Source organism: Trachemys scripta, chromosome 12, assembly GCF_013100865.1.
Source record: "Trachemys scripta elegans isolate TJP31775 chromosome 12, CAS_Tse_1.0, whole genome shotgun sequence".
NCBI lineage: Eukaryota > Metazoa > Chordata > Testudines > Emydidae > Trachemys > Trachemys scripta.
Genome location: NC_048309.1, coordinates 34010284 through 34030475, shown reverse-complemented (window position 1 = coordinate 34030475; position 20192 = coordinate 34010284). Strand labels below are relative to the sequence as shown.

Sequence of the window (20192 nt, the reverse complement as noted above, 5' to 3'; positions counted from 1 at the left end):
CTCTACAGGAACAAATGGCATTTTAACATTCCAGGCCCATGCATTCAGAGCTCACTGGCTTTGTTCATGCTTGGAAAGATTAGATTTTTATGGGTTAAATGTTGGTAAACATCAATTTCACTGCATACACACAAACCAAAAACAAATATTTCCATCGATAATAAGCAATATGTACAAACAGGCAAATGCTGCTGGAGAACTTATCTGAGTTAGATTGAAGGATATTTGCTGTGTTTCTTTTGACAGGTGATTTTAACAATTTGTGTTGTAACAGTTCTAAAGCTTTAACTTTTTGAATCTCAGCATCTACTGTCTGACACCTCCCCAAAATTTTCCTATCACTGTGAAAATTTAAATTGATAAAAATACTTAAAACCCATAATTACATGAAATTGTGAAAATTTAAATCATTCGGAATCTAAAAAATATGCTTTCATAGAATCATAGAAGATTAGCATTGGAAGAGACCTCAGGAGGTCCTCTAGTCCGACCTCCTGCTCAAAGTAGAACCAACACCAACTAAATCATCCCAGCCAGGGCTTTGTCAAGCTGGGCCTTAAAAACCTCTAAGGATGGAGATTCCACCACTTCCCTAGGTAACGCATTTCAGTGCTTCACCACCCTCCTAGTGAAATAGTGTTTCCTTATATCCAACCTAGACCTCCCCCACTGCAACTTGAGACCATTGCTTCTTGTTCTGTCATCTGCCATCACTGAGAACAGCCAAGCTCCATCCTCTTTGGACCTCCCCTTCATATAATTGAAGGCTGCTATCAAATCCCCTCTTACTCTTCTCTTCTGCAAACTAAACACCACCCAGTTCCCTCATCCTCTCCTCGTAAGTCATGTGCCCCAGCCCCCTGATCACTTTCGTTGCCCTCCGCTGAAATCTCTCCAATTTGTCCACATCCTTTTTGCAGTGGGGGGACCAAAACTGGATGCAATACTCTAGATGTGGCCTCACCAGTGCCGTATAGAGAGGAATAATCACTTCCCTTGATCTGCTGGCAATGCTCCTACTAATTTAGCCCAATATGCCATCTGCCTTCTTGACAACAAGGGCACACTGCTGACTCATATCAAGCTTCTTAATCCCTATAATGCCCAGGTCCTTTTCTGCAGAACTGTTGCTTAGCCAGTTGGTCCCCAGCCTCTAGCAGTGCAAGGGATTCTTCTGTCCTAAGTGCAGGACTCTGCACTTGTCCTTGTTGAACTTCATCAGATTTCTTTTGGCCCAATCCTCCAATTTGTCTAGGTCACTCTGTACCCTATCCCTATCCTCCCACATATCTACCTCTCACCACCAGCTTAGGGGGAGGGATAGCTCAGTGGCTTAAGCATTGGTTTGTTAAACCCAGGGTTGTGAGTTCAATTCTTGAGAGAGCCATTTGGGGCAAAAATCTGTCTGGGGAGTGGCCCTGCTTTGAGCAGGGGGTTGGACTAGATGACCTCCTGAGGTCCCTTCCAACCCTTATATTCTATGTTTCCCTTTTTTCCTTAGTGTCATCTGACAACTTGCTCAGGGTGAAATTAATCCCATCATCCAGATCATTGAAGAAAACTAGCCCCAGTACCGACCCCTGGGGCACTCTGCTTGATACTGGCTGCCAACTAGACATGGAGCAATTGATCACTACTTGTTGAGCCCGACAATCTAGCTAGCATTCTATCCACCTTATAGTCCATTCATCCAATCCATACTTTTAAAACTTGCTGACAAGAATACTGTGGGAGACTGTATCAAAAGCTTTGCTAAAGTCCAGATATATCACATCCACTGCTTTCCCCATATCCATAGAGCCAGTTATCTCATCATAGAAGGCAATCAGGTTGGTCAGGCATGACTTGCCTTGGTGAATCCATGTTGGCTGTTCCTGATCACCTTCCTCTCCTACAAGTGCTTCAAAATGGTTTCCTTGAGGACCTGCTCCATGATTTTTCCAGGGACTGAGGTCAGGCTGACCTGTATTTAGTTCCCCGGGTTCTCTTTCTTCCCTTTTTTTAAAGATGGGCACTATATTTGCCTTTTTCCAATCGTCCGGGACCTCCCCCGATCTCCACGAGTTTTGAAAGATAAGGGCCAATGGGTCTGCAATCACATCAGCCAATTCCCTCAGCACCCTCATATGCATTAGATCTGGACCCATGGAGATGTGCATGTCCAGCTTTTCTAAATAGTCCTTAACCTGTTCTTTCACCACTGAGGGCTGCTCACCTCCTCCCCATACTGTGTTGCCCAGGACAGCTGTGAGGGAGCTGACCTTGTCTGTGAAGACTGAGGCAAAAAAAGCATTGAGTACTTCAGCTTTTTCCACATCATCTGCACTACATTGCCTCCCCCATTCATTAAGGGTCCCACACTTTCCCTGACCTTTTTCTTGTTGCTAACATATCTGTAGGAAATCTTCTTGTTACCCTTCACATCCCTTGCTAGCTGCAACTCCAGTTGTGTTTTGGCCTTCCTGATTACACTCCTGCATGCTCAATTAATATTTTTATACTCCACCTTAGTCATCTGTCCAAGTTTCCCCTTTTTGTAAGCTTCCTTTTTGTGTTTAAGCTCACCAAAGATTTCATTGTTAAGCCAAGCTGGTCGCCTGCCATATTTGCTATTCTTTTTGCACATCAGGATGTTTTATTCCTGCACCGTCAATATGGCTTCTTTAAAATATAGCCAGCTTTCTTGGATTCCTTTCCCCCTCATATTAGCCTCCCAGGGGATCCTGCCCATCAGTTCCCTGAGAGAGTCAAAATCTGCTTTTCTGAAGTCTAGGGTCCGTATTTTGCTACTCTCCTTTCTTCTTTTTGTGAGGATCCCGAACTCAACCATCTCATGGTCACTGCTGCCCAGATTGCCACTCACTTTTACTTCCTCTACCAATTTTTACCTGTTTGTAAGCAGCAGGTCAAGAGGAGAACAGCCCCTGTTTGGTTCCTACAGTAGTTGTACCAGGAAGTTGTCCCCAACACTCTCCATATGTTCCTGGATTGTCTGAGCACTGCTGTATTGCTCTCCCAGCAGCTGTCAGGGTGATTGAAGTCCCCCATTTGAACCAGGGCCTGTATTCTGGAAACTTCAGTTAATTGTCTGAAGAAAACCTCTGTCTACCTCAACCTCCTGGTGGTCTGCAGCACATGCCTACCATGACAGCACCCTTGTTGCTTTTGCTTCTAAACTTAACCCAAAGACTTTCAACAGGCTCTTCTCCAGTTTCATACTGGAGCTATGAGCAATCATACCACTCTCTTACATACAGTGCAACTCCTCCACCTTTCCTCCTCTGCCTGTCCTTGCTGAACAGTTTATACCCATCCATGACAGTGTTTCAGTCATGTGAGATACCCCACCAAGTCTCTGTTATTTGACTGTGCTAGGACTTCCAATTCTTCCTGCTTGTTTCCCAGGCTTCTTGCATTTGTGTACATGTACCTAAGATAGACACATAGGCACTGTTGACTGCATATTTCTGAATAAAAGACCGATGATTCAGATAAAAGTCTCACTTCTCTTGATCACAGGACACTGTCTCCCATAAATAAAATGAATAATATGATGTGCATGGGACTTTTTCTGGGTTTCCCCCAGGATTTCTCCCATACTTACCTACCTCAGCCCCCATAGCTTTTGAGATCTTTCATCATCCAACCACCAGGTGATTTGTTTAGTATCAATTCTTCACAGAGCTAAAGGCCAGTGAGAACCCACACACCCACTGCCAAGCCCTGTTGTGTTCTCAGATTCTTTCTCTGCAGAAGAACAGTGCTTAATGGAAATGGCAGTCAATCCTAGGCAGAGGGACAATGCTCATAAGGGGGCATAGAGTTCTGTTGGCCCCTCTGAATTTCATCTAATGTGGATATCCCATTCGCCCTGTTCTCCTCCAAGCATTCTACTTTTATCTCAAGGATTTGCCTTCCTCGCCTAGAAAGACTCTTTGCCCAATAGTATGAGGTACCTAGATTGACATCAACAGCCACAGAGGACAATCAGCACTTGACTGGATCAGGTCCCTCCAAATATTTTAATAACAACCTATGCATTTTTATTAGAACTGGTGGAAAAACATAATTTCTGTTCCATGGGAAATCATGATATTTTTGTTGGAAAAAAAAGTCTTGAATTTCAAATTTTGAAACTTCCTGCATAACAGAAATTTTGGAAATGTTCAACTCAGAAACACCAAAACTTTTCATTTTGAAAAGTTAAACCCATTCTGTTTGAATCATGTCATCATTATTATATTCTCGATGATGATGATTGATGTCTAGGAACACTAGCTATGAACCGTTGTGATAGGTGCTGTGCATATTATAATAAAAATATGATATAAAAATCAAAACGAAATGAAAGCAAATGAGAAAGTCAGAATAAATCATTTTGAAATTTTGCCAACAAAACATTAGTTGAAATCTACATCGGCCTGTGAAAAAATTTCAATTTCAATAAAATTGTTGTTTCTGATTCCCATTGACTTTTTTTGACCAGCTCTGCTTCTAACTCTTGGGCAGTGTCTTTGGACTTAGCTCAGTACTGTATGGCACATGTTATTGTACAGGGCTGGTCAATTTGGTGAATAACTGAATTTTCATCAAATCATAGACTTTCATGGGAATGCCTGTTTTCCTTTATTTTTTTTTCCATTGAAAAACTGAAAATCAAAGATTTCTTGTGCAGAAACCAAAAGTTTGCAGCTATTTCTGGCCAAAGGTTTTCAGCAATTTTTAGCTGACATTTTTTGGCATATTTCAGGTGAAAATATTAAGCAGTCCCCCCACCAAAAAAAAAAATCTGAAAACTACCAAAAAATGTGGAACATTTTTAGCCAAATACTGCTAAAAATACCCAGTTTTAAGCCAAAAAAATACAATTTGGGGGGTCTCAGTTTTCTGGGGGAAAATCTGTTTTTTTCACAGAAGCCACTGTAATTTCTGATCCACTCTGTCACTGTAGAGTAATTAAAGATGTGAAAGTGAGGGGTGGAGACTTGAATTTTCAATGAGGCCTAATGGAATTAGATGCTCAAGTCCTATGGAAAATCAATGGGGTTTGGGCACTGATTTTCCTTAGAAAATCTCAGTCCAAGTAGAATTGAGATTCTGTGATATAGCCAGGATTTGAAGCCCGGTCTACAGAGTTCCATTCCACATCCTTTACAATAAGAACCATCTTGTTTCCAACTGCTAGACTATCATTACTATAACTGAGCTTTTGTCCCTTCATCGGCTCCCCTCTCAGACTTCAATGTCCCTTCTTCCGGGTGTTTATGGGGATTGCAGGATATCAGTCAAAATCCTCCATGCTGACACAACGTCTAATCAAATCACATACTAATTCTGCAAAAACAATTTCCACCCTATCATTCTTCTCAGAGCCCCTTTCACGTCACTGTTCCTCAGGCTGTAGATGATGGGGTTCAACATGGGTGTGAGGATCGTGTAGAACAGAGAAAGGAGCTTCTTGATATCTGGGGAGTAGCTAGACTTGGGCCTTAGATACACCAGGCTGCCGCTCCCATAGAACAAGGTTACCACGATGAGGTGGGAGGAGCAGGTGGAGAAGGTCTTGCGCCTGCTCTCAGCTGATGGCATCCTCAGGATGGTGGTAAGGATGCAGATGTAGGAGACCAGGATCAGCATGAAGGGGAACATGAGGAACAGGAACGTGGAGGCGACAGCCTGCATCTCATACAGGTAGGTTTCGGCACAGACCAGCTTCAGCACTGGAGGAGCATCACAGAAGAAATGATTGACCTCGTTGGTGCCACAGAAGGGCAAGTTGAAGATCCAGGCTGCCTGCAGCAGAGAGACAGGAACTCCGATCACCCAGGCACCGCCCACCATCTTGCGGCAGACCCGTTGGTTCATGAGGATGTTGTAGCGCAACGGGTGGCAGATGGCTATGTAGCGGTCGTATGCCATAGCTGCTAGAAGGAAGCACTCTGCGCAGCCAAAAAAGAAAAAGAAGTACATCTGCACTGCGCAGCCAGCAAATGAGATGCTCTTGTCCTCAGCCAGGAGGTTCACCAACATCTTGGGCACCGTGTCCAAGGTGAAACAGATCTCGATGAAGGCCAGGTTCCCGAGGAAGAAGTACATAGGGGAGTGGAGAGTGGGGTCAACTGTGATGACAAGGATGATGAGGGTGTTTCCCATTACTGTCACCATGTACATGAACAGGACCATGCAGAACAGCAGACCCTGAAGGTGCAGGAGGTTGGGGAACCCCAGCAGGATGAATTCAGTTATGAGGGTTTGATTCCTCCATTGCGCTTCCTCAGTGGGTGTCATCTGCAGAGGCAATGAAAGCAGTGAAGGGTTATCTGGATGCACTGTTGAAAATTCATAGATTCCAAGGCAAAAATATATCATTGTGATCATCTAATCTTACCTCCTTTATAACACAGGCCAGAGAACTGCCCCAAAATAATTCCTAGAGCAGACTTTTTAGGGGGAAAGAACATGCAATCTTGATTTAAAAATAGAGATGGAGAATCCAACACAATCTTTGGTAAGTTGTTCCAATGGTTTAGGATTCTTACTGTTAAAAATTAACTCCTTATTTCTAGTCTGTATTTGTCTGACTCCAACTTCCAGGCATCAGATCTTTTTCTACCTTTGTATGCTAGACTGAAGAGCCTCTATCAGATAGTTGTTCCCCAAGTAGGTATTTATAGACTGTGATCAAGTCATCCCTTAACCTTCTCTTAGCTCAATCTATTTAGCTGAGCACACTTTAGGGCATGTTTTCTAATCCTCCAATTATTCTCAAAAGTGACCCAGGTATTTTTGTTGTGTCAATTTTTGGTTGCCCAACTTGAGACAGTTGAAGGGGCATGACATTCAGATGGTGGATGCTTATGTCACACTACTGGGTAACTAATCCCCAGTCCAAGCAGGAGCCTTTTCTTCAAAGAATAAAATAACTCTTTGTGTTCAGTTACAAAGAGGATGAACATTAAAATTCTGGAAGAAGCGTCTTTTATATTTATGGTTATCCCATACCTGGTGAATGTGTGCGTGTGTGTGTAGGTTACACCTTCAGTGGTTTAAGTAAGTTACTGGAAAAATTAGTGTCAGATAGCTTGCTACTGACTGATCCTCTGGAAGATAAAAGCCTATCACTGCTGATAGGAGACTAAGTTATACAAGTGGTAGCAATCTGCAGTGGTGCTGAGGATTTGGAATTCCAAACTTTGCTGGGAGTCATTATACTGACAGAGCTGGAGAATTTAGGCTGAGATTTCCAAATGTCTGTCTATCTATCTTTCCTGTGCTTAAAAACCTCCAAAGATGAGGATTCCACAACTTCTCTAGGCAACCTGTTCCACTGCTTAATTACTCACATAGTTAGAAAGATTTTTTTCCTAATATCTAACCTAAACTTTCCTTGCTGCAAATTAAGCCAATTACTTCTCATCCTATCCTCAATGGACATGGAGAACAATTGATCACCATCCTCTTTATAACTTCCCTTAACTTATGTGAAGGCTGTCAAATATCAGGGGATAGCCGTGTTAGTCTGTATCCACAAAAACAACAAGGAGTCCGGTGGCACCTTAAAGACTAACAGATTTATTTGGACATAAGCTTTCATGGGTAATGCATCTGAAGAACTGGTTTTTTACCCACGAAAGCTTATGCCCAAATAAATCTGTTAGTCTTTAAGGTGCCACCTGACTCCTTGTTGTTTATGTGCAGATTGTTATTGTGTCCCCACTCCATCTTCTCTTCTCTAGATAAACATACCAAGTTCTTTCAATGTGTCCTCATAGATCAGGTTTTCTAAACCTCTGATCATATTTGGTGCTCTCCTCTGGACTATCTCCAATTTGTTCCCAGGTTTTTTAAAATCTGGCACCGAAACTGGACATAGTACTCCAGCTAAGGCAACCCCTGTACTTTACCCTTGTCTTTATTGTACTTCATCGTGTTGATTTCAGAACAATTCCCCAGTTTATCAATATCACTTTGAATTCTAAATGACTGAATCTAATCGAATGGCTATAGATTCAGATAGACACCTAGTAGGCTTTTAAAAAGTCTGGGCAGTTAGACACCTACCTAACTCCAACTGATGTTAATGGGACTTAGCCTCCTAGCCTGCCTAAATATCTTTGACAATCTGGCCCTGTTTGCCTCTCTTTAACTGGGGCTTTAGACAGAAAAGGGCCAAGAAATTTTCTAGGGCAACTCTGGTGAATTCATTGCAATCACATCAAAAATGAGGTTGGCTCCTTTTGTTCAGAGTGGTATTTTCCAAATCACCTAACTGAGTTAGGAGCACAAATCCAATGGACACCTAGGAACTCTGGAAAACACCAGCCAATGGGAAGACTTGCTTCATATCTTATTATTATGTATTTATTTAGACTTCCAGTAAAATATACCAAAAACTGTCCATCTATTACTTAAGATGCCTTAACTGTAAGAAGCAAAAAACAAACAAACACCAATCAAACCAAAACTACACTTGTAAAATCCCATAGAATAGAAGAAAAAAGTATATCTCTGCTATATAAGTCTAGATGATGGTATCAAAATACTGTACAATTGTTATTATCATCTATGGGAAGGCCTGTCTATCTATCTATCTATCTACATTTCTTTCTTTCTTTCTTTCTTTTTTCCTTCATTGACTGCATAGAATCTGCACACCACGTACCACTACCTGTAAATGCTGTAGGAAATTCTTTACCGACCTCTTGAAGTTGGAAAGGTTTTTCACTGACTCCAAAGAATCCATGTGTTAATGAAGTTACGCTATCTCTGTTGCCTTTTCAGTAGTGAGCACAGGGATAACATCTCTGAACCATACTCCAGTATTTATTAGGTTAAAACAGTTGACTGAAATCATTAAGAGTCTTTTGTTGCTTCCAGTGAGATCAATGGCAAATTTCCAATTCACTTCTCAAGGGTTCCCCTAAGTAGAGTTGGATCAAACTCTCAGCCTCTTTGTATTATTTGGTTCCTAGTGTTGTAGAAGAAATCTGGCCCATGTGTCTGTTCAATGCTAGAAAGCTGACCAGTGTTAGTGGAAGAGATTAAATTTCTTGCCCCCTGATCTTTCACCAATGAGGCCATTAGGATTACAGTTCAGGTTAGGGTGAGTTTAAGAACAGTTTTACAACTGACTACAATGAGAACAGGATCTGGGTTTCAGTTCTGCTTTCTTCTTGAAATGTGTCTGTGAAATATATTCTGTAACTGTAAGAGATGGGTCGCTGAAGTTGTCTTGATCCTCAGAGTCCTTGGTCTCCTGGGAGCATAGTGTTTTTTAGTGCAATAGTTACAGTGTGTGGGGTTCGCATTCATTTCACATTCCAACATTGTCTCTTTCTCTCTGTGATTGTCTCTTGCTGTCTCTTTTGGTCTGATCCTTTTCCCACTGAAGGCAATGAGAAAATTCACTCTCTCTCTCTTAATCTCTCCCTCTACTTCTTTTTTTCTATAAGAAGGTTTCAGTTTCTCCATCCAAACCAAGGTGGGTTTTCCCCTTAATTAAGGTCATATATCTGCAGAATGGAAGTGCATTTGTCATGCAAACATGAAGCAAAAATAAAATAACATGCAATAAAATAATGGACCAGAGCCTGAAGTGCCTACTCAATTTTTACTCATTACGAACTCAGTGCTTACTTAGGCCTCAATTCACTTTTCAGTGCCTAGAAAATCACAGGAGCAATTCTGTGATTCACAAAAACCTGAGTTAGGTGCCTAGACTCCCTGTAAATTAATGGGGAAAGCTAGGTACCTTAGACTGCGAGTCACAAAAGCCGGCATGCAAGGTGGGGAGCCACTAAGATAGCCAGTTCGAGATGCTGATGAAAGGCATGTGTCCTACATCCTGCCCCCCTCACAGAGTTATGTGACTCCCTCTGCTTGTAATTCTCAGTGGTGAAACCCTCTTTATAGAGTTAGGCACCATGATGGTTTAAGTCCATGAGTAAAATGTACTCACATGAGGAAATCTTCTGGCTAAGTTGAACTGGTATTGTACGTGTGATGTCATGATGTGATCAACATTATTCACCTGAGGACATGGAACAACTCTTTTGAGGAAAGTAAGTGTGAGACTATGTGTGTCAATACCCACAGTGATTACTTGTGCCACTAAGCTTGGAGAAAGGTACCTGTGTGTGTGTAAGTACAGTATATTTGTGACAGTAAATAGGTCTATTTATCTGAGAAAGGCAGAATAAGAGCCAATGGTTACAAACTGAAGCCAGACAAAATCAAATTACAAATAAAGCTCACATTTTTACCAGTGGTGGTGATTAACCTTTGGCACAAACTACTGAGGGAAGGGGTGGATTCTTCATCTGTTGATGTCTTCAGATTAAGTCTGTATTCCTTGCTGGAAGATGTGCTTTAGAGAAACACAAGTCATGCTCTAGGGCTTGTCTACCTGGTGGGGCAATGCACACTTATAAGTGTGCGATACCTGAAGCTCACTAAGGTGTTGCATTTTAATTAATGCATGTAGACCCTGCTGGCACACACTAAAGGTTCCCTAGTGCACTTTAACTTAGTCCTCTTTCAAACAACACTGTGTTAAAGCACACCAGGGAGCACACCAGCAGGGTCTATGCAGACTAATTAATGTGAGCGTTAGAAATCACACCACTGTAAGTGAGCATTATCCACCATGTAGACCTGACCTCACTCCAACACAAGTTATTAGGCTCAATAAAGGAGTAACTCAATGAAATGTAATGTTCTGTGTACTGCAGGAGCTCAGACTAGTTGGTCAAATGGTCCCTTCTGGCCTGATACTCTGTGACTCTATGAATACAGTCATGAGGAACTGAGACTGCAGCACTCATGTGAACAGGGCCTGGGGCTTGGACTGATAATGTGAGCAAGCTCTAGTCATGTGTGATTGTTCATGTGAATGGGTTTGCTCTGGGCATTAGTAGAGCTGCTCATGTGAGTGGGGCTCATTGGGGCAGGGGGATGTCTATCCATCCATTTAAATAATCCATCCATCCACCTACTATAACTATCCACCTGCTTTATGTATCAGTCCCTCTAGCTACTGTAACTTTCCATCCATCCACATAATTATACAATAACTTCCTCTTCCTATCCATCTACCTATCCACTCTTCAGTTCTTCATTTGCATGTTTCAAGGGAACCCAAGGGAGTTAGATGCGCCAATAGGATGCCTTAGTTTAGCTAATTTTACAACCCTAGCCTTCATTGACGTAGGGGTACTTGAAAAGGATTCAGGACATTTGGAAACCATTGCCAGCTCTGGCACTGACCTACTTTGTGAACTTGGACAAGTCACTTCATTTCTCCTTCAGGTTTCTGCTTTCCCTCCTGACATTTCTCTCTTGTCTATTTAGACCTTGAGCTCTTCCAGGAAAGAACTGATCCGCACTGTGTGTTTGTCCAGTGCCTGGCACAATGGAACCTGATCTCCACTGAGCCCTCAAGCCACTGATGTAATATAAGTCATAGAATTATAGAATCAAAAGACTGGAAGGGACCTCGAGAGGTCATCTAATCCAATCCCCTGCACTCATGGCACAACTATCATCTAGACTAGTGGTCCCCAAACCTTTTACTTCACACACACCCTTGCCCCTATCCCCCCCACCCAATCCAGAGCCAGAACCAGGAGCGGGGCCTCAATTCTGGGAAGGGGGATGAGACAGGGGTAAGGAGGCTGAGGCTGGGGCCACAGCTGGGGGCAAGGCTGGGAGCAGTGTCTCCACCAGGCCAGGACCAGGCCAGGATCTGGGGCCCTGGCATGGGGCTGGCGGCAGGGACCTCAGGTGTTGGGCTAGCATGTCCCCAGGCACAGGGCTGGCAACTAGGGCCAGCAGCCAGGGCCAGGACCAGGAGCGGAGCTGGGTGGTGCTCCCTCCCCACCCCCTGTGGGTGTTGTCCTGGGCCCCAGCCGTGCACCCCTGAACATTTCTCCAGTTTGGGGACCCCTGATCTAGACCATCCCTGATAGGTGATATTTCAACAGCTTCTTTTTCTTCTTCTTCTTCATCATCATCATCATCATCATCAAAATCATCATCATCAGGTTTTGAGTTCCAAACTCTCTCAAATGTAGGAGCACTCTATCTTGCAGGGTTGGCTCAGGCCCATCACCATTCAGAACACCCCACCAATAAATGAGGTAATAGTTATCAAGCCAACTGTATGTGTATAGTTGCACTAGGCAATAATGAGTTCCCAGGAAACAAGGTCCTTGGGGAGAAGGCCACATAAACATCTCATGATGCCATAAATATGTTACCAGACACCTCAGAGAAGGACAGCATCGGGGAATGAAACATTGCCTGATCACATCAACTCACTTAACCCCAATGCTAAAGCTATATTAGCAGGTTTTATGGTATGATTAAGGTAATGTGTAAACAGCCAATTTGCCTGTAGTTGCTATCGTGGGATGTCTCTGTTGAAGTGTCCCAGTGCTGATGAGTAAATCCAGAGAAGAAGACTAAACCAACCGCGTTTTGCTGTCCGTAGGAAACCCTCACTCTGGCAGAGGAAGGTAAAGATTGTCATGAGATGAGTTTAGCAGTATTCTCTCCTTCCAGATGTTGACATTCTTTCACCTATTTCTGTGTTGCTCCAAAAGGCAAACTTTACACACCATTGTCGGTGATTTACCTTCTTAAACAGATGAAATAACTAGCAGGTTCATATTTCCAGAGATGTGAAACCTGCTTCATTATTAATCCTGGTTACTGTTCTATCTATCTATCTATCTATTATATTTTTGTAGTGCACCGTTGAAAGATTAAGAGAAACTTTTAACCCTTTTGATGTCCCATGCACTCTTCATTCTTGTTCTCTTGTCTTCCTTCCCACCGCATTGGTTGCCTCAACAGTGAGTTCTCCTCCCTTCACTCCCCCTGAAACTATCCTTTACCAAAGGACTCTGATGAACACTTTTCCAGCTTCATCCAAGGGGTGTTTCTTTAGGCTTACTCTTCCTGATTCATCAACAGCCTTCCACATAGGCATCACTAGCTCTTCAATGCTTTCCTCTGGCCTCCTGTATAAGTAGGTTTGGTAAAAATGCATTTTTTTTTAATAATGTAAAGGACAAATGCAAAGTACTCCATTTAGGAAGGAACAATCAGTTGCACACATACAAATTGGGAAATTATTGCCTAGGAAGGAGTACTGCAGAAAGGGATCTGGGAGTTACATATAGTGGATCACAAGCAAAATATGAGTCAACAGTGTAACACTGTTGCAAAAAGATGAACATCATTCTGGGATGTATTAGCAGGAGCACTAAACAAGACATGAGAAGTAATTCTCCCACTCTACTTAGTGATGATTAGGCCTCAACTGAAGTGTTGTGTCCAGTTCTGGGCGCCACATTTTAGGAAAGATGTGGACAACTATGAGAAAGTCCAGAGCAGAGCAACAAAAATTATTAAACATCTAGAAAACATGACCTATGAGGAAACATTGAAAGAACTGGATTTGTTTAGTCTTGAGAAGAGAAGACAGAGGGGGGACATGATAACAGTTTTCAAGTAAATAAAAGGTTGTTACAAGGAGGAGGGAGAAGAATTGTTCTTAACCTCTGAGGATAAGACAAGAAGTAATGGGATTCAATTGCAGCAAGGGTGATTTAGGCTGGGCATTAGGAAAGATTTCATAACTGTCAGGGTGGTTAAGCACTGGAACAAATTGCCTAGGGAGGGTGTGGAATCTCCATCATTGGAGGTTTTTAAGAACAGGTCAGACAAACACTCATCAGGGATGGTCTAGTAAAGACGTAGCCTTGCCCTGAGTGCAAGGAATTGGACTAAATGACCTCTCGAGGTCCCTTCCTCTCCTATGATTCTATGAGTCTATGATTTTCTAAGTCACAAAGGGGATAATCAATTAATTCTCCTTTTTGCCTTTGAAACTCTCCCCTCAGTATCACAAGATGTTATGAATAGCAAGGAACTATAACATCTAGAATGTTCAGACCTCTGTGATAAAACAGAGACAAATGGATCACAATTTATCTGATTTGGAGGTCATGTGGGAAATGGATAAAGACGATTGACAAGTTCTGGTTTTAATTATACCAGCGGACAACCCATTGGAATAGAGTTCTCTGAGAATTTTTCTACAAAATATTTTTTGCTGAAAAATGCTGATTCATGTAAACTGAATGCATACATGGGAAAATGAATGAATTTCTGATGAGTTTCAATGAAATTCTCTGCTCAAAAAATGGACATCTTCTAAACAAAACATTTCAGTTGAAAATGACTTTTTTATTTCAAAATTAAACTTTATTTAGAAAGAATAAAAAGGTTAAAATTCAAATGAAGCATTTTTCAAAATTAACAAAACAAAACATTTTCATTGCCTCAAATTGAGTGACTGCTTGATTGGTTGATTGATTCATTCATCAGTTGAATTATTTGGTTTGTTGGTTCACAAAAGATTTTTTGGCCTGATTCAAGATGGGAATATTTTTTCTGAAATCTCAAAAATTCTTGCTGGATGGGAAAACCATTTCTCACCCCGCCCCAGTTAAAGGCTGTGAAAACCACAGTCCAAACAATTTCCTAGTTACTTTTGTGTTTTGTTTTGTTTTTCATTCTTGTATGTTTTGCAGATCACAGACTTCTATTGGCTTCCACTTGTACTCTGACACTGGCTTGAAATAACAGAGCGTTTCCATCACACTATATTACTCAGAGATTTTAATATCTTGCTCATAGTCAGTGGCTGCCTCAGGAACAGAAGGTGGATCATAAATGGGGTAGTCCAGAAGGTGACACTTCTGACCACTTTCCATGACAATCAGAGAGAGAGGAAATACTACCTTGCCTGCAGCATGAATTCCACTGAACATAACTAAACTTACCAAAGAGGACGGGAAATCTGAAGGCTTCAGGAGAAATGGATTACTCTCTTCGTAACCTCATTCAGACTCAGATTAAGAATGTTTAGAAGAATGTGTTGCAGATATGGCAATTTCCTGCAATATCCTTGAAAAACCTTATTGAATTAAGTTTAAGTATCTTTGGAGTCCATTGTATTAAATTAATGGTTTATAATTTATTGTGGGCCAGGATTATCTGTAACCTGTCCAGAATGGGAGAGGGGTGGTGAACCCTTGGCAGTCATATGAGCTTCAAAGGATTGTACTAAGGAATGGGCCAGACAAGAATATACATTTAGAACATACACTGATTGGTGGCTTTCCTGGGAAGCTCTAGGTTGAGGTGAATGTAAATGTCACCCATTCGGTTACGCAACAACCCAGCCATTTGAAGCTATGCCCTGAGGAGAGAGCTATTCTCGGCTGATTACCTGTTCCTGGAATCTGAAAAACAAAGGTCCAGGCTGTATAAAGGAGAGGCAAAAGTTTTCATGCATGTGTGAGTTCTGAGCTAATGCTGCTATGAACTTGTAACCTCAGAAAAACCCTTTGGTGGGTTTGGAAGGAACAACTCCTAGCAGAGCCCTTGCTGGAGTTGAGGTGATCTCTGGTTATCTTATGAGCATGCATATAGGTTCTTTTATTATTTTAATATGTTTTCTCTGTAATGCTTTCACCTTAAGAGTAAACGTTCTTGCTTAGAAAGAATTGCATGGTAGCATATAGCTGGGGGGAATTAATCCGTTTGTAGGCTTGGAAGAGAAAGGAAAGCACAGATGTAGGCCTGCTAAGGCAGTCTGGCTTACTGGGGAAATTAGAATGTAGGCAGGGCTCGAAGCGCTCTGGTAAAGAGGGAGAGACATGAGTCTCTACCCCAGAGAGGTGACAGCTGCGGAGCTCAGAGCGTAGAGTGGGTGCCCTTGGTGGAACATTAGGGGGGAAATATAGATGAAATTACCCTGAATGGTGACAGAATGACCTGGGCCAACCAGACCATGGTCACTGAGTTCATTCTCCTAGGGTTCTCCAATCTCCCCCAGCTCCAGCGCCTGCTCTTTGTGGTATTCCTGGCTGCTTACGTGATAACTCTGATGGGTAACATTCTCATCATCCTCATCACAACAGTGGAGCCTGCTCTACAAAGCCCGATGTACTTCTTCCTCCAGAACTTGTCCTGCCTGGAGATCTGCTTCACCTCAGTTATTGTCCCTAAGATGCTGGCGAACCTCCTGTCTGCCAATCAAACCATCTTCTTCCATGGCTGCATCTTGCAGATGTATTTCTTCTTCTTCTTTGGCAGCACAGAGTGCTTCCTCCTGGCCGCCATGGCCTACGACCGCTATGTGGCAATATGCAACCCGCTGCGCTATACAGTCGTCATGAACAGGAGGATTTGTGTCCAGCTGGCAGTGACTTCATGGGTCTCAGGGATTCCTGTAGGTACAGTGCAGACGACTTGGCTGTTCAGTTTTCCCTTCTGTGGTCCCACTGAAATCAACCACTTCTTCTGTGACAGCCCCCCGGTGTTGAAACTGGTGTGTGGGGACACCTACCTATTCGAGATGTATGCTGTGACTGGCACCATTGTAATTGTATTGTTCCCCTTCATCCTCATCCTGGTCTCCTACATCTGCATCATCTCCACCATCCTGAGGATACCCTCGGCTGAAGGCAGACTCAAGACCTTCTCCACCTGCTCCTCTCACCTCATGGTGGTGACTCTGTTCTACAGCACAGCTGGCTTGACCTATTTCCGACCTAAATCCGGCTACTCCCCAGACACCAAGAAGCTCATCTCTCTCTCCTACACGGTCTTCACACCCATGTTAAACCCCATCATCTACAGCCTGAGGAACAAAGAGGTGAAGGGAGCCCTCAGGAAAATGCTGGGCTGGCAAATATATTCAAGGCAATTGTGATTTTTTTTTCTCCCCAGGCAGGTAAATGTTTCAGTTAACTCAAAGGCTGTTACCATGTAGCCTTTGGTATCATACACGGAGAAAATATAAATCTTAAACTGTATTGTTTTTGTTGGGACTTTCAAAAGGGCAATGGGGGTCAACAGGAGATAGGTCCCCAAATTCCTTACATCCATTGCAAATCCTACACCTAGTTTTAATATAAATACATCGTGCATCATGGGCCCAATTTGAATGGAAATTTGGGTGCCCAAGTCTCTTAGTTCCCTTTAAAAACCTCAACTTATATTTTAAACAAGGACCATGAATTGGAGTCTGAGCTCAGATATACCTCTGAATATCTAGAGTAACTCCAGATTTATACCACTCGAAATGAGATGAGAATGAAACCTCTTCTTTCCTGGTGTACCTGTAAAGTGTCCATGCAATGTTTCTTCCCATGACCATATCTTATATCTCTCTTCTGCATGAGCTCGCTGCTGGCTTCCAGGCTGATTCTAATATGACCATTTTGACATGTGGGCTGAAAGTTAGGCATACAGCTCTGACTGAGTTCCAAGGGTATTTAGGCACCTTACTCCTTTAACCAACTTGGATTCTCTGCCATAAAACTCTATCTAATGGATCTACAGGTCACCCTCTGCCACAGTTAAAGTCAGTGGAAGTAACAGAGCTGGAGCCTCATTGGTCTATGGGAGGAGGCTTTTTGTCAGGTTGTTATACATGAGAGTCCCACATCTTTGGAATTCATAGCCCCTGTGCTCCAACTTGTCATGAGTTTGTCAACCTTCAGGGCACGGAGCAAGTGTCATCTTCTTTCTCTGCTGCACACAGGGAGATATGGGATTGGCTAGGGCTGGGTAGTCATGCTGTGGGACACTGGTGAGAGATTCTGGGAGCTGCGTGTGGGGGGGATGAGGGCTCAGTTTCTGTCATATCTATGTTGCTGCTGGGTTGTTTGACCTTGTGGTATTTGACTGGGTTTAATTGTTGAAAAGTACCTTTTGAAAAGATTTTCAAGGCCACACAGAGTTTTGATTGGCTGTTATTTTATTGTAGAGCGGAAAGTATTTAAATGGCTAAATAAATAAATAGGGTTTGGCTGGAATAAAATGAGAACCAGCAATAAATATATTCATCCATGTCTGATTAATTATTATTCTTACACAGAAGTCCCAGTGAGCATGAAGAAATGTTTGTGGAAACAATAAAAACTGAAGAACATGACACTGGATCGTTCCCCTCTCTGCAGTCGGGCAAAATAACACTATTTATTCATTCTTTTCTAACAAACCACTCTCACCACTAGATTTTATTCAGGTTTTTCTCATGATCTAGGCAGTAAAATAACTGCACAACATAAGTGGAGCAATGTTAGGCTACAGCAGCTGGCAATCTGGCCCAATGGCTATAGTGGAGCTCTGATAATTTTCACCACATGTGAAAGGGGCCCATCACTAGTAGTTGACACAGGGTTGCATTTACATGGTTCGATACAACATTTTCTTGAGAACAGCTATTAGAGAGAAGGTGAAGCTAGGATAGCATAGTCCCATTAATGCATTAAAAATTGTGTTATGTCAAGCACGGAAGCAGGCAGGCAAACACCTCTGACAACAACCATTGATTTAAAATCAATATTAGGGAGAGAAGGAAACCAGGGGAAATTATCAAAAGCACAAGGTGTGGTTTGGTGCACCACTATCACTAAAATTTTCCCCCAGTTATATAGGCACAGGAATCATGGGAACATATCTGTGAATTTGAGTAAAGAAGTTTAATGAGTCATTCCCTAAACAAAAAGAGAAGATGACACAGAAGCAGCTGTCCCAGCTGTGGTTTAAGGGGATTTATCAAAGGTAACTAAAGTGGCTCTGCTGTGGAGGATCCACCACTAATTCCAGACATGGGTGAGGATGTCCATGGGCTGCAATAAAGGGAGTTCTTGTCTAGAGATATTTAAATCCTTCCAATGAAGTAGGATTCATTTGTTATGGATCCTGCCATGTTACTCAGACAAGAAACGGATACCCACCACTACCAGTGATTTACCTCATTAGACACGTAAAATCGTCCAGCTTCCTCCAGGTTCATAAGGGCAGAGAGCTGAAACTGACCTCACCTGTCTCATTACTGTTTATGAAATCGATACTCCCCAGCTGTTGTGCTCTATTGAAACAGGAATAACAGCTCTTTTATTCCCTTACCTTTAACTGACTTTCTCCAGTTTGAACCCGGTTTCTTCTCACTGAAGACTCTAATAATCTCTTTATAGCTAAATACATTTGATGCTTCCTTTACTCTCATCCTTCCTGATGTGCCAGCTGCCCTGAGCAATATAGACACTTTGCTCGCTGCTCTATCTCTTCTTTTGGCTTCCCTGCCACTGCACATTCCTTCTAAGCCTTTATCTTCTTCTTTACTTGAATTATTATTATTAATCATAATAATTCATGTCTGCAATGATCATACATGTCTGGGCCTAATCCAATGAGTAATTCTCGTTCAAATGAATGATTTTTCCCATCAAGGATTAATTATTTTTTTTTGAGTGCCATAAACTCCAACTTTGAAAGATAAGGCTTTAAGCCTCTGACACTGAAGAACTATATCTGAGAGCAGAAATTCTTTAGCGATTGATCCTGCAAATTTTGCCACTCATTTGGTAGCATGAGTGGTCACATTTCATTCTATGGGGCTACTGTAGTAAAGTGGATGGCTGGAATTCTGAAAGGATCCTGATGGGTTTATGTGCCCAGATCCCATTGGTTGGTCAGTGCAGAACAATGCGTACAAAAATAGTGTGTATAGACCAAATCTGTTGTGACACATGTCTAGATGAGAATGAAAGTGAGGACTTTTAAACAAGTTAAAAAAAAAGATTACATAAATTTATTTTAACTCTAAATTGCTTTATCTGACTATTCTCCAGCTGTTTCCCCAAACTGTCCTCCAGACGAAGATAAGAACATTAGAGTGGCCATACTGGGTCAGACCAAAGATCCATCTAGCTCGGTATTCTGTCTTCCGACAGTGGTCAATGCCAGGTGCCCCAGAGGGAATGAACAGAATAGGTAATCATCAAGTAATCTATCCCCTGTTGCCCATTCCCAGCTTCTGGCAAACAGAGGCTAGGGACACCATACCTGTCCATCCTGGCCAATAGCCATTGATGCACCTATCCTCCATGAACTTATCTAGTTCTTTTTTGAACCTTATTATAGTCTTGGCCTTCACAACATCCTCTAGCAAGGGGTTCCACAGGTTGACTGTGCATTGTGTGAAAAAATACTTCCCTTTGTTTGTTTTAAACCCATTGCCTAACAGTAAGCATGACAACTTTTAGGTGGACAGGAATGTTTATCCCCCTCCCCCTCTGAAAATGGCAGAATGTGATCTCAAT

General features: G+C 42.3%; 2 protein-coding genes across 2 annotated transcripts; one reads left to right on the top strand and one right to left on the bottom strand.

The window, feature by feature from the left end:
* Nucleotides 1-5328: 5328 nt before the first annotated feature.
* On the bottom strand, nt 5329-6288 carry LOC117886079 (olfactory receptor 10A7-like). The gene has a single exon (XM_034787715.1). It carries the CDS (start codon nt 6286-6288, stop codon nt 5329-5331), a length of 960 nt encoding a protein of 319 aa, XP_034643606.1.
* A 3568-nt stretch (nt 6289-9856) lies between these two features.
* LOC117886264 (olfactory receptor 10A7-like) lies at nt 9857-16789 on the top strand. The gene is made up of 2 exons (XM_034787939.1): nt 9857-9865; nt 15863-16789. The coding sequence occupies exon 2, from the start codon at nt 15866-15868 to the stop codon at nt 16787-16789; it is 924 nt and encodes a 307-aa protein (XP_034643830.1). The 5' UTR covers nt 9857-9865; nt 15863-15865.
* The last annotated feature ends 3403 nt before the right edge of the window (nt 16790-20192 follow it).

Coding starts and splice junctions, on each gene's coding strand:
- LOC117886264 (XM_034787939.1), top strand. CDS start 15,866: ATGGTCACTGAGTTCATTCTCCTAGGGTTCTCCAATCTCCCCCAGCTC.
- LOC117886079 (XM_034787715.1), bottom strand. CDS start 6,288: ATGACACCCACTGAGGAAGCGCAATGGAGGAATCAAACCCTCATAACT.